At 56.8% G+C, this 13,229-nt stretch overlaps 1 protein-coding gene and 1 long non-coding RNA gene across 7 annotated transcripts in view; one reads left to right on the top strand and one right to left on the bottom strand.

Moving 5' to 3' along the window:
* Nucleotides 1-13,229, top strand: part of LOC138846957 (uncharacterized) — a 90,187-nt gene that overhangs the window by 74,135 nt on the left and 2,823 nt on the right. The gene's annotated exons all lie outside the window — the stretch shown is intronic.
* Nucleotides 12,089-13,229, bottom strand: part of SDK1 (sidekick cell adhesion molecule 1) — a 980,492-nt gene continuing 979,351 nt past the window's right edge. For all 6 annotated transcript variants that reach the window (XM_070064289.1, XM_070064291.1, XM_070064290.1 and 3 more), the window contains one exon: nt 12,089-13,210. In XM_070064289.1, coding sequence (XP_069920390.1) covers nt 12,965-13,210 — 246 coding nt within the window. In that variant the 3' untranslated portion in view covers nt 12,089-12,964. The remainder of the gene's footprint in view (nt 13,211-13,229) is intronic.

Here is a 13,229-nt window from a genome sequence, read left to right as displayed (position 1 = left end):
TATCTTCTATTTCTTTCATTAATGTTTTATAATTCTCAGATCTTTGATATCATTGGTTAAATTTATTCTGAGGTATTTGATTGTTTTTGTAGCTATTGTGAATGGGATTGATCTTAGAAGTTCTTTCTCAGTCCTGGCACTGCCTGTGTATACAAAGGCTGTTGATTTTTGTGCATTGATTGTGTATCCTGCTACTTTACCAAACTCTTCTATGAGTTCCAGTAGTCTCATGGTGGAGTCTTTTTATTTATTTGACAGGCAGAGTTAGACAGTGATAGAGAGAAACAGACAGAAAGGTCTTCCTTCTGTTGGTTCACCCCCAAAATGGCCGCTGTGGCCGGCGCTGTGCTGATCCGAAGCCAGGAGTCAGGTGCTTCCTCCTGATCTCCCATGTGGGTGCAGGGCCCAAGGACCTGGGCCATCCTCCACTGCCTTCCCAGGCCACAGCAGAGAGCTGGACTGGAAGAGGAGCAACCGGGACTAGAACGTGGCGCCCATATGGGATGCCGGCGCCACAGGTGCAGGATTAACCAAGTGAGGCACGGCGCTGGCCCCTTGGTGGAGTCTTTTGTATCCCATATATATATATGGGATATATATATATATATATATATATATATATCCCAAATGTGTGTGTGTGTGTGTGTGTGTATGGAATCATCTGCAAAGAGGGATAGTTTGACTTCCTCTTTCCCAATTTGTATCCCTTTGATTTCTTTTTTTGTCTAATGGCTTTAGCTAAAACTTCCAGGACTCCATTGAATAGCAGTGGTGAGAGTGGGCATCCTTGCCTGGTTTCAGATTTCAGTGGAAAGCTTCCAACTTTTCCCCATTCAGTAGGATACTGGCCATGGGTTTGTCATAAATTGCCTCGATTGTATTGAGGAATGTTCTCCTATACCCAGTTTGCTTAGAGTTTTCATCATGAAAGGGTGTTGTATTTTATCAAACACTTTCTCTGTATCTATTGAGATAATCATACGGTTTTTGTTCTCTAGGTTGTTAATGTGGTGTATCACATTGATTGATTTGTGGATGTTGAACCATCCCTACATTCCACGGATAAATTCCACCTGGTCCAGGTGAATGATCTTTCTGATGTGTTGTTGGATTTGGTTGGCCAGAAATTTGTTGAGGATTTTTTGCTTCTATGTTCATCAGGGAAATTGGTCTATAGTTCTCTTTCTCTGTTGTGTCTTTTCCGAGTTTCGGAATTAAGGTGATGGTAGCTTCATAGAAAAAATTTGGGATGATTACCTCCCTTTCACTTGTTTTGAATAACTTGAGTAGAGTTACTACTACTTTAATTGTCTGGTAGAGTTTAGTGGTGAAGCTCCTGGTCCTGGGCTTTTCTTTGTTGGGAGGGTCTTTATCACTGATTCAGTTTCCATTTTGGTAATGGGCCTGTTTAGGTTTTCTCTGTCTTCATGGTTCAATTTAGGTAGGTTGTATGTGTCCAAGCATCTATCCATTTCTTCTAGGTTTCCCAGTTTGTTGTCATACAGCTCTTTGTAGTAATTTCTGATGATATTTTTTATTTCTGTGGTGTCTGTTACATTTCCTTTTTCATCTCTAATTTTAATGATTTGGGTCTTCTCTCTCTACTTTTTCTTGGTTAGTTGGGCCAATGGTGTGTCATTTTCATTTTTTCAAAAAACCAGCTCTTCGTTTTGCTGATATTTTGTATTTTTTGTTTCAATTTTGTTGGTTTCTTCTCTAATTTTAATTATTTATTTTCTCTTACTAGTTTTGGGTTTGGTTTGCTGTTGCTTTTCTAGATCCTTGAGATGTATTGATAGCTCATTTATTTGGTGCCTTTCTAATTTCTTGATGTAGGCACCAATTCCTATAAACTTGCCTCTTAACACTGCTTCTGCTTATCCCATACAGGTTTTTTTAAAAAGATTTATTTATTTATTTGAAAGAGTTACACACAGAAGGAGAGGGAGAGGGAGAGAGAGAAGAGAGAGAAAAAGAGAGAGAGTCTTCCATCTGCAGGTTCACTCCCCAATTGATTGTGCCTCTGGGGTCTTTTCCAAGAAGTCTTTGCCTGTGCCTATATCTTGCAGGGTTTTTTCTGATGTTCTCTAATAATTTGATGGTGTCATGTCATAGATTTAGACCTTTAATCCACGTGGAGTGGATTTGTGTGTAAGGTGTGAGGTAGGGGTCTTGCTTCATACTTCTGCATGCAGAAATCCAATTTTCCCAGCACCATTTGTGAATAGACTGTCCTTGCTCCAGGAATTGGTTTTAGATCCTTGGTCAAATTTAAGTTGGTTGTAGATGCTTGGATTGATTTCTGGAGTTTCTGTTCTGTTCCTGTGGTCTATCCATCTGTTTTTGTACCATACCAGGCTGTTTTGGTTTTAACTACCTTGTAGTATGTCTTGAAATCTGGTTTTGTGATGCCATCGGCTTTGTTTTTGTTGTATGAGATTGTTTTAGCTATTTGAGGTCTCCTGTGTCTCCATATGAATTTCAGCATCATTTTTTAAAAATTATTTATTTATATACCAATATCCCAAAATCTGAATAACTGAAATCTGAAGCACTTTGTTTAGTGATACTAAACCTGTATTAGAATTTTGCAATGTTAAAATGTTGGATTTTTTGGCTAAACCCATTTTTGATGGCTTCTCTAGGTATTTGGATAGATAATCCTTATCTATGCACAGTCTACTGAGAGTTGGTATTGCAGCACTTCAATAGGATATAGAAAACTTCCTACTGTATTGGTGTATTAACTCCTGTTTTAACAAACTTTATGTTATAGTTTTCATATATATTACACTGTTAGATTAAAACACAGTTTTATTTTTTATTTTTGTTTATTAGGTAGAGTTACAGACAGTGAGAGAGAGAGAGACAGAGAGAAAGGTCTTCCTTCCGTTGGTTCACTCCCCAAATGGCCGCTACGGCCAGCGCTGCACTGATCCGAAGCCAGGAGCCAGGTACTTCTCCTGGTCTCCCATGGGGTGCAGGGCCCAAGCACCTGGGCCATCCTCCACTGCACTCCTGGGCCACACAGAGCTGGCCTGGAAGAGGAGCAACCGGGACTAGAACCCGGCGCCCATATGGGATGGCGGTGCCACAGGTGGAGGATTAACCAGGTGAGCCGTGGCGCCGGCCCCTTCAGCGTCGTTTTGTCCAGATCTGAGAATTTCGTCTGTTGCTGAGTCTAAGGCTGCTGTTCTGTGCGTCAGTCACGCTGCAGTGCTGCTGTGGGTCGGCCCTTTCAGCTCCGTCAGTGTCGCCTGATGTGGTTCTGGTTCTGATTTCTGTGCGCGTCTTTGAGGACTGTCTGTCTCCTCAGTGGCTTGAGCTTTTCCCTCTGTGTGATGTCCCTCCGACTCTGGACGCCTTTTTCCCTCTGTGCGATGTCCCTCCGACTCTGGACGCCTTTTTCCCTCTGTGCGATGTCCCTCCGACTCTGGACGCCTTTTTCCCTCTGTGCGATGTCCCTCCGACTCTGGACGCCTTTTTCCCTCTGTGCGATGTCCCTCCGACTCTGGACGCCTTTTTCCCTCTGTGCGATGTCCCTCCGACTCTGGACGCCTTTTTCCCTCTGTGCGATGTCCCTCCGACTCTGGACGCCTTTTTCCCTCTGTGCGATGTCCCTCCGACTCTGGACGCCTTTTTCCCTCTGTGCGATGTCCCTCCGACTCTGGACGCCTTTTTCCCTCTGTGCGATGTCCCTCCGACTCTGGACGCCTTTTTCCCTCTGTGCGATGTCCCTCCGACTCTGGACGCCTTTTTCCCTCTGTGCGATGTCCCTCCGACTCTGGACGCCTTTTTCCCTCTGTGCGATGTCCCTCCGACTCTGGACGCCTTTTTCCCTCTGTGCGATGTCCCTCCGACTCTGGACGCCTTTTTCCCTCTGTGCGATGTCCCTCCGACTCTGGACGCCTTTTTCCCTCTGTGCGATGTCCCTCCGACTCTGGACGCCTTTTTCCCTCTGTGCGATGTCCCTCCGACTCTGGACGCCTTTTTCCCTCTGTGCGATGTCCCTCCGACTCTGGACGCCTTTTTCCCTCTGTGCGATGTCCCTCCGACTCTGGACGCCTTTTTCCCTCTGTGCGATGTCCCTCCGACTCTGGACGCCTTTTTCCCTCTGTGCGATGTCCCTCCGACTCTGGACGCCTTTTTCCCTCTGTGCGATGTCCCTCCGACTCTGGACGCCTTTTTCCCTCTGTGCGATGTCCCTCCGACTCTGGACGCCTTTTTCCCTCTGTGCGATGTCCCTCCGACTCTGGACGCCTTTTTCCCTCTGTGCGATGTCCCTCCGACTCTGGACGCCTTTTTCCCTCTGTGCGATGTCCCTCCGACTCTGGACGCCTTTTTCCCTCTGTGCGATGTCCCTCCGACTCTGGACGCCTTTTTCCCTCTGTGCGATGTCCCTCCGACTCTGGACGCCTTTTTCCCTCTGTGCGATGTCCCTCCGACTCTGGACGCCTTTTTCCCTCTGTGCGATGTCCCTCCGACTCTGGACGCCTTTTTCCCTCTGTGCGATGTCCCTCCGACTCTGGACGCCTTTTTCCCTCTGTGCGATGTCCCTCCGACTCTGGACGCCTTTTTCCCTCTGTGCGATGTCCCTCCGACTCTGGACGCCTTTTTCCCTCTGTGCGATGTCCCTCCGACTCTGGACGCCTTTTTCCCTCTGTGCGATGTCCCTCCGACTCTGGACGCCTTTTTCCCTCTGTGCGATGTCCCTCCGACTCTGGACGCCTTTTTCCCTCTGTGCGATGTCCCTCCGACTCTGGACGCCTTTTTCCCTCTGTGCGATGTCCCTCCGACTCTGGACGCCTTTTTCCCTCTGTGCGATGTCCCTCCGACTCTGGACGCCTTTTTCCCTCTGTGCGATGTCCCTCCGACTCTGGACGCCTTTTTCCCTCTGTGCGATGTCCCTCTGACTCTGGACGCCTCGGTCCTGAAGTCTGCTTGGATAGCTCCCCGCCCCCGCATTTTCTTTTGATTGACATTTTTCTTTCAGCCTACCTGGACCGTCACGTTGGAAGCGTAGTAGATGATACTGGGTCACTTCTACACTCATGTTTGGTTTTCCTTGTGTCTTCTGTTTCTTTGATGGAATCTTCCATCCGTTCCTCTCCTCCCCCTTCCCCCAAGCCTGTTCATACGTGTGCATTGGGTATTTTTATGATGGCTGTTTTAATCTGTGTCGAATAATTTTTAAAAAGATTGATTTATTTATTTGAAAGAGTTACACAGAGAGAGGTAGAGTTAGAGGTAGAGGTAGAGGTAGAGAGAGAGAGGTCTTCCATCCGCTGGTTCACTACCCGGATGGCCGCAATGGCTGGAGCTGTGCTGATCCGAAGGCAGGAGCCAGGTGCTTCTCCTGGTCTGCCATGTGGGTGCAGGGCCCCAGCACTTGGGCCATCCTCCACTGCACTCCCGGGCCACAGCAGAGAGCTGGATTGAATGTGGAGCAGCTGGGTCTCGAACCAGCGCCCACATGGGATGCTGGCGATGCAGGCCATGGCTTTAACCTGCTATGCCACAGCGCCGGCCCTGGGGACTTTCTTGTCTATGCCTGCTGGTGTCTGAGCTGCCGGCTCCTCTGAGGCTGGGCTGAGGGAGAACCCAGAGACATCACTGCCCCACCCCGGCTGCTGCCCACCAGAGTTGTCCTCTGTTGGCTGCACGTACGCGTCCAGGACCCCAGCCGCACCCAGCGTTGGGGAAGATGCGCGACCCTGCACTGCAGGCACCCAGCTCCATGAGCACGTGCCCTGCCCTCCACCCAGCCGCCTTCCCATCCTGCCCCTCCCTGGAGCTCAGGCCTTGCTGGCTCCACGAGCCTCTTCCTCGCCTGCGTTTGTCCGCACACATTTGTGGAGTGGACGTGCGGGGCTCCGGGTCTGTCCGTGGTCACGTGCCGCATGCTCGGCGCCGTCATCTGCTCTGTCTGGAGACGGGCAGCGCTGCCCTGCGCTGGCTTCGCCTCCGGAGTTGGGGAGGGCTGGAGTGCACCTCGCTGTGTGTGGAGCTGGCCTCCCGCAGGAGAACGCGGGTTATTGGCAGGGCTCTGGTGCTGTAGCGGACGACGACCTGCGGCGTGCGGGCTGGCTTGCCTGCGGTGGACGCCCACAGGGCCCGACAGTCCATCTCTGTGTTTTCATACTGCCTAACGCCAGCCGTGGCTTCCTGCTCCCTGACACGGTAACCCGAGCCCACCCCGTCCCGTCCACGGCGGTGCCCGGCCCTCAGTCCTCGTCCCTGCCTCTGGGCAGTGTGTGTGGGACGGGCACTCCTGTCTTTGTCCTTCCTATGACTGACCGCCCACTGGCGGGTCTCGCGGTGTCTTCCTAAGTTTTGGCTGCGTGTGTTCCTTCCGTGGCTTTCCTGTGTGGATTCTGCACACGGTTTTCTGTAGGAAGCTTCTGTTTTGGGCTTTTCCTTGTGTTTCTCGTCCTCCCTGGTCCCTTGATCCTGGAGCAGTCAGGATTTCCTCCCTGCCTCTCACTGAGCCTTTCAGGCATTTGTATTTTTTTCATATATGAAGTCTTAATTTTTAATCAAAACGTTTGTCCTTAGTAAGCTCTGTGTGTTAGGACCGTCCGGGTTTCAGAGGCTGCACAGAGCACAGGGTTCCCGGGAGCTGCCCGGCTGCGGGCATCCTGGGGTTCCTCTGGTGCACCTGCCGCAGCCTGGGCATCAAGGCTGAGACGCAGTGAGACCCCACGCTTCATTCAGAGTCCGCCAGCTTCTCCCTGCTGTCTTTTTTTAGTTTCAGAATATTCCTTGCACGAGCCCACAGCATGAAGTCCCCCTCAGGGCTCCCCAGTCTCTGGCAGGGCACGGACATCCATGCACTTCCGTAGTCCTCGTTTTAGTGCCTCCGGGTCCCTGACACCCGGCGTCATCTGAGCATCTTCCCGCAGCCAGTGGGTGTTGGCTGGCAGAGGTGGGCGCATGCTGGCCCCATACCCTCTCTGAGAGCAGACCAGGCATCAGGAGTGGTGGTCACTGTGGACTCAGCTAACATGTTTCCTTGGAACCACCAGGACATCCAGGGCTCCCTGAGGGGCTGCTGTGTTTCCTGTCTTGGAGCTGGACTCGGACTCGCTCTGAAGGCCAGAGAAGTGCAGATGCCGAGATTAGTGTTGTTGCTGCGGATTTGTCTGAGAGGAGGAGCGTGGTGGGGGCAAGAGGCGCTGAGTCAGCACACAGACCCCGGGAGTCCGGTGAAAGCAGGCCAGAGGTGAGCAGCCCGCAGACTCATTTATTTCAGCTGGTACAGCAGCTTATATAGCCGAGGCAGCCAATCCAGTCAAGGGGAGGTCTATGCCCTAACCAATCACAGCCTGTTGCCAGGCAGTTTCCGTTGCCAGCGGCCATCTTGGCATGGCCTTCTCACTCCACCACATTTTAGTGTGTCAGGGGCTGCTTAGGAAGCCAGGGCAGGAGGCCAGGGCGTGGGGGCGAGAGGAAGAGTCAGCGATGCTGGCCGGCTTTGAGGTCGGGAATCAAGGCTTCTGGGCCGTCAGTCACAGAAGGTGTGGCGCTCCCCCGCGCAGAGTCCCGAATGGTGAGGGACAGACCGAGGCCCGTCTCTGGGGAGGGGCCGTGACCTGTGTGGAAGGTGGGCTCTTTCCCTAATGGAAGCTTCATTTCAAACCCCGCGAGTAGGGCCGGGGGCGGGGGCGGGGGGCAGGGATGCTGTGCGGCTGCTCGGGTGGGCAGTCTGTCACAGCAGGTGTCCTGGCCCTCCCCTGGGCGGGGCTCACTTGCGCTGGTGGGCCACGCGCCCTTGCCCCGGGTGCTGTGAGGTGGTTGGGGGAGCGTTGTGGGTGGGGTCTTCAGTCGGCTTTCCCACCCCCTTCCTCACTCTCCAAAAAGGAGCGCCGTCACGTCACAGCCGGACACTGAGAGGGGTGAGGTTTTTTTATCCCTACCGCTAGGCGCACAGCCTGGGAGTGGCCCGTCCTCTCCAGTTTCACTGTGGCCCAGGACGTCAAGGAGACAGGAACTGGGGGTCAGAGTGCAGCGCTGCCCATGTACTGAGTCGTGTGCTAAAGCAGACAGACACAGGGGCCGGGGGGAGCCCCAGCCGTGGGCAGGCTCGTGCCTCCACCTCCTGCTCCTCCGCTGGCTGTGGAGTGCGTCCCAGCCCGGGTGTGCAGCTACATGCGTGCCCTCATGCATATGCACACTCGCGCACACACAAGGGTATGTGCACACGGGCACGCTTCTGTACTTAGTGGTGCAACTTGGAAATGGCCCCTCCTCTGTGCACACAAGTCCATCTTCCTCCAGCTTGACCTTGAATAGCACCAGGTTCTCGGGTGGGTTGAGTGTCAGTCACTGCCTGGGTCCCCGTCTCACGGGGCTGTTCGGGCGGAAGCCCGTGTAATCTGTTTGCTTTCACCAAGTAAAGGATGTCAGAGCCCAGCAGGGTGAGGACACGCCATGGGTGCCAGCGTCCCCACGGGGCCTCTGCCGCAGCCCCGGCCCCACCCCCGGCTCTGACTCCCAGTTCCTTGAGCTCCCACTTCCCAGTCCTGGGTGCTCACTTCTGGGTCCTTGGAGAGTGATGAGCGGGCTGGAGTTAGTGTCTCAGGAAACCTGGGCCCCAGGCCCTGCCCGCCACCCCTCCCCACCCCACCCCGTCACGTTCCTTCTCCTGTCACCTGGCATCATGGGGATTCCTTCCGTGGTGCTGTGATGCGTGGTCTGGGCCTCAAGCCCTACCTTTTTTTTTCTTTTTTTGACAGGCAGAGTGGACAGTGAGAGAGAGAGACAGAGAGAAAGGTCTTCCTTTGCCGTTGGTTCACCCTCCAATGGCCGCCGCGGCCGGTGCACCGCGCTGATCCGAAGCCAGGAGCCAGGTGCTTCTCCTGGTCTCCCATGTGGGTGCAGGGCCCAAGCACCTGGGCCATCCTCCACTGCACTCCCTGGCCACAGCAGAGAGCTGGCCTGGAAGGGGGGCAACCGGGACAGAATCCGGCACCCCACCGGGACTAGAACCCGGTGTGCCGGCGCCGCAAGGCGGAGGATTAGCCTAGTGAGCCATGGTGCCGGCCAACCCTACCTTTTCAATCCTGATGAACACTTGCGCCCCGCCCCCATCTGAGCCTCATCCTGCGGGAGGGGTGCTGGGGTAGGAAACCCTCCCAGCCCGAGGCACATCCGGGCCAGGAGCGGCAAGGGCCTCTCCAGGGCAGGCCGCCAGCGGAGGGGCGGGAATCCTCGTGAGAGCAGGCAGCTGCCGACCGACCGCTGCCTCTGCTTGGCCTGGGCCCTCCCCTGCCACCTCCCTGCCTCCCTGGGGTGCCCTGCTCTGCAGAGAGCCCGCCGCGGCTCTGTGCAGCAGACGCAGGGAAGGCAGACCTGCGCACTGCATGCGCAGCTGCTCCTTCCGGGGATTTTCCTTCCCGGGAGAATGCTGGAGAAAGGCGGAAGTGTTCTCACCCCCGCTCGTCTGGAGTAGGCGGGCAGAGCCAGCAAGGCCCGCAGAGCCCCCAGACGCCCTGCCCCCGGCCCGGCCCCTTCTCCGAGCAGGCAGCCTCCCCTCTGCCCAACCCTGGATTCGTGGCTGTGCTGGGCCCCCTGGGAGCTTCTAGAACCAGCAGGCGTCCCGCTGAGTTGGCCTGGCGGTGGTCTAGCCACTGCCCGAGACGACATCCTGCGGCCCGGCAGGGGAGCGGGGGGGGGGGGGCCTGGCCCTCCTGCCGGCCCCGTGGCTGTCACAGCCCCAGGCTGCCCACACCAGCTGCAGGCTGCTTTGGGAAGCCTCCCCAGAGGTAGGGATGTGGCCCCACGTGTTCCCTGCCACCAGAGCCCTCCCACCGGGCGGGGGCGGGGTCCTCAGTGCTCTGGGATGGGTGGCCTGGCTCAGCTCCTTTTGCACCCACGTGAGCCTGGGAACGGGCAGCTCCCCCTCGAGGAGTCTCTGGGGCCCGGCAGGTGGCGGGGGCTGTGCTGGCTCTGGCCAGGCCTGGGCTCGGGCCCCGAGCTGCTGGCCCGTGCAGTGGCCTTGGCGCCACCTCAGGGCCCTGGCTGCCTTCCACCTGCGCACCCTCACAGGAGCAGGCTCTGGTAGAAGTGAAGGGGTGCGTTATGGGGGCAGGGTTCAGAGGTCAGAGTCCTGGTTCTCCAAGGACTCCTGGGCCAGGTCATCGATACTTCAAGAAAGCCACGAAAGCAAACGGAACAAAACGATGTTTTTATTAAAAACCGTGCCCACAGCACCCGGGCCCTGCAAGCCGTCGCGGGCTTCTCTTTTCCTTTCGTTGTTCTCACTGAGACGGGGCTTCCTGTGCAGTGTAGCGAGTGCTCATGCGGGGACAGGCTCTGCTTCAGCCAGAAGGGACGGGGATGGCGCTGTGCCTGCAGTGTGCACAGCGCTCCCACTCGCAGAGGGGCGCCGGGCGAGGGAGGGCCACGCTCTGGTGTGCACCGATGGCTCACCGGGAGAGAGGGGTGCTGTGGGCCAAGAGGGCGCGAGAGCCGGGACACGGGACCCCGGCCAGGCGCAGGCGCGGCGTCAAAGGCGTCCCCCTCCCCGACCAGTGGGCGCTTCTCCGGGCAGTGGCCTGGCGGCTGCTGTCTCAGGAGCCCCGCGGCCCGGGCAGGGGAGGGTGAGCGCTCCCTGTAGCCTGCACGGAGCAGCCTGGAGGGCGCCTGAGAGCCGGGCGCAGGGGCTGGTGGGCAGGAGGCTGCCGCCTCTCCCTTCCCGAATCACCTGTGCCCTGGGGTGCCCGATGCCCAGCCACGCCCTCCTGAGGGGCAGCTGGTCCACACCGGGAGCCGTGACGCTCAGCACGCTCGCAGAATTCTGCTTGTCCCTTTCCTGGCCTGCGATGAAGACCCCGTACCCACTTTCCTATCGTACGTGGCTCTTTGCTCCCTGCAGGTGGGAGGCCGGGGGCCGACGACGCCTCCCCACAGCCCTCTTCTCCGAGAGGCTGTGCTCAGCCGGGCACAGCGCAGAGCAGGGCCGCCAGCAGTCTGCCGCACACAGAAGACAGGAGACGGGAGCCTGGGAGAAAGTGCTGTGTTGTCATACAAACCCAAGAGCAAATCAGAGCTGCACGCCGACTGTCACCAACACCGTCCCTAAGGCTTGAGAGCACAGTCAGGTGCAGGGCGGGGCCGCGCTCCCTGCGCCCTGTCCTCGTGAAGGTCAAGTGTCAGCGCTGTGGTTCCCAGGGCGCACCACCCTCCCGGGGCGAGAGGGCGGGCGGCTCTGTGGCGCAGGTCCCTTCCCATGGGCCGTGACTCGTGCGCAAGTGGCTTTGGGCAGAGTGTGTAGGATTTTTGGTTTAGAACATCTCCTCCTCCACTCAGCAAATGGAGGGAGGGCAGGCAGGAGGCAGGCAGAACCCCCCTAACTCCGGAAAAACCGTGAAGGCGTTTCTCACCCCAGACACTGCTCCTTGATTTTGCAGGGGTCACCCCAGCGAGTATGGGGCCAGTGGCCACACTCGTCCCACAGAGGCACACAGAGGAACCAGCCACACAGAGGCCACACTTTCTACACATGGCCCGAGGCTCGCTCCCTGGTGGCAGTGGCCACCTGACCCGGCTGTCCCCGCCCTCAGGGGACAGAGGACGCCACCAGAGAGGACGGCACCCCCCGTTCTGCCATGCACTGGGGGTGTCGGCAGAGCAGTCTTGAGTCTTGGGAATGTCACACTCCTGCTTGCCGGGCGGGGGCGGGGGCACAGGCGCCAGTGGCGGCGGCAGCAGTCCGGGGACATCCAGACCGGGGCCGTGCGGGGTGTTGGCCACTGCGCCGCGGCCACCTGCTGCAGACACAGCGCGTGGGCAGGAGGCGTGGCTGCGGCCTGGACTCTGAGTCTTTCAGAGAAGTTAGTACTGTTTTCATGTGGCTAAAAAAAAATTAAGCGATGGCAATTAAGAAAACCTGTTAAGGCTACACGCTGGCCTGGGCCGGGGCGGGGACGGCAGCGGGGTAGCCGAGGGGCAGGGAGGTCTGCCGGTGGTACGAGGCGGCTGGGAGACCGGCAGCGGGTTTCTCAGGGCTGCGTGGCTTTATTGGAGACACTGTCGCTTTTGTCTTTCCCACGTACAAAGCTGAACGATTAATAAAAAGGCACCAGGAGACAGCAAAGACGCGTTCATTTCATGTGACACATTTTAAAAAAAGATAAAAAGGTTTAAAAAAATACTCTGGTTAACAATGCACACTTCCTACACAACAAGCAATCCCGCAAACGCTGGCTTGCTGGCTCGCTCGCTCTCTCTCTGGACCTGGCCGTGTGCGAGTGCTCAGGGTGGCGTGAGCCCGCCCTGGCCATCGCGGTGTCTTGGCCACGGGGAGGTGCCTGTTCCCGCACTGTCTGGCTGAGGAGGGAAGGAAGGAAGAAAAGAAGGAAGGAAGGAAGGAGCCGCCGCCCGTGACCGGTGCGCCGCGTCGGGGTCGGGGCGCTGCCTGCCGGCTGTGTTGTCCGCAGCCTTGGCGGACTCCTCGCCTACCGTCTGCTGGGTGAGAGCGGTCCAGACACAGATGGTGCCGAGCCCCGGGTGGACAGCTGCTCTGGGAACCCGGGAGGGCGCGGGGGGCTGGGCATGCTGACGGTGCAGGACTGCGAGCCGGCCGGTTCTCGGACGAGGAGGTAGAAAGAGGAGGAGGCAGCCCGGTGCCTGCGCCCTCGCCTGGCCCCGCGCGCTCGCCCGCTCGCCTTCCTAGTGTCTCTGGGATGGATGCCCGGCCGGCCCTGGGGGAGATCCTGATGGCCCAGGGCTGCCTGCCCTGCACCAGTGAGATAGACCTTCTCTTAAAAAGAAAAGAGAAAGAAAGAAACTGCTTCCTGCAGCGTGTTACAAAAAGCTTTTAAAAAAACCTTCTAATTGAAATCTAGTGTTCACGAGTCGGTAAGATCATCACTTATCAGAAGGATTCCTTTAAACAAAAACTTCAGCGGTGGCCGGAGTTGATTGTCTTAACAAAATAGACTCCGGGGCTGCGGCGTGGCGTTCACACGAAGGAGGAGAAGCCAGTGAGTGGAGTCCGGGCGCCTGGCGCGGGGGCGTAGCTCTGTGTGGTGACCACCGGGTGCAGGTGCGGGCCCGCCTCCGTGCCCGCCACGGCCTCGTACCTGTGCGGTGCAGGGCCGCGGCCGGGCGGCTGGCGCTTCCAGGAGTTGTAGTAGGTGGGGTCGCTCATGTAGTGGTTGACGAAGGAGTGCTTGGGGGGCGCGTCTTCGTAGTCCGAGTCGGAAACCTGCGGCAGGAGGGGGGCT

The sequence above is a fragment of the Oryctolagus cuniculus genome, chromosome 19 (genome assembly GCF_964237555.1).
Source record: "Oryctolagus cuniculus chromosome 19, mOryCun1.1, whole genome shotgun sequence".
In the NCBI taxonomy this organism is placed as follows: domain Eukaryota; kingdom Metazoa; phylum Chordata; class Mammalia; order Lagomorpha; family Leporidae; genus Oryctolagus; species Oryctolagus cuniculus.
Note: the sequence above shows the minus strand (reverse complement) of the source record. Positions and strands in the feature narration are given on the sequence as shown.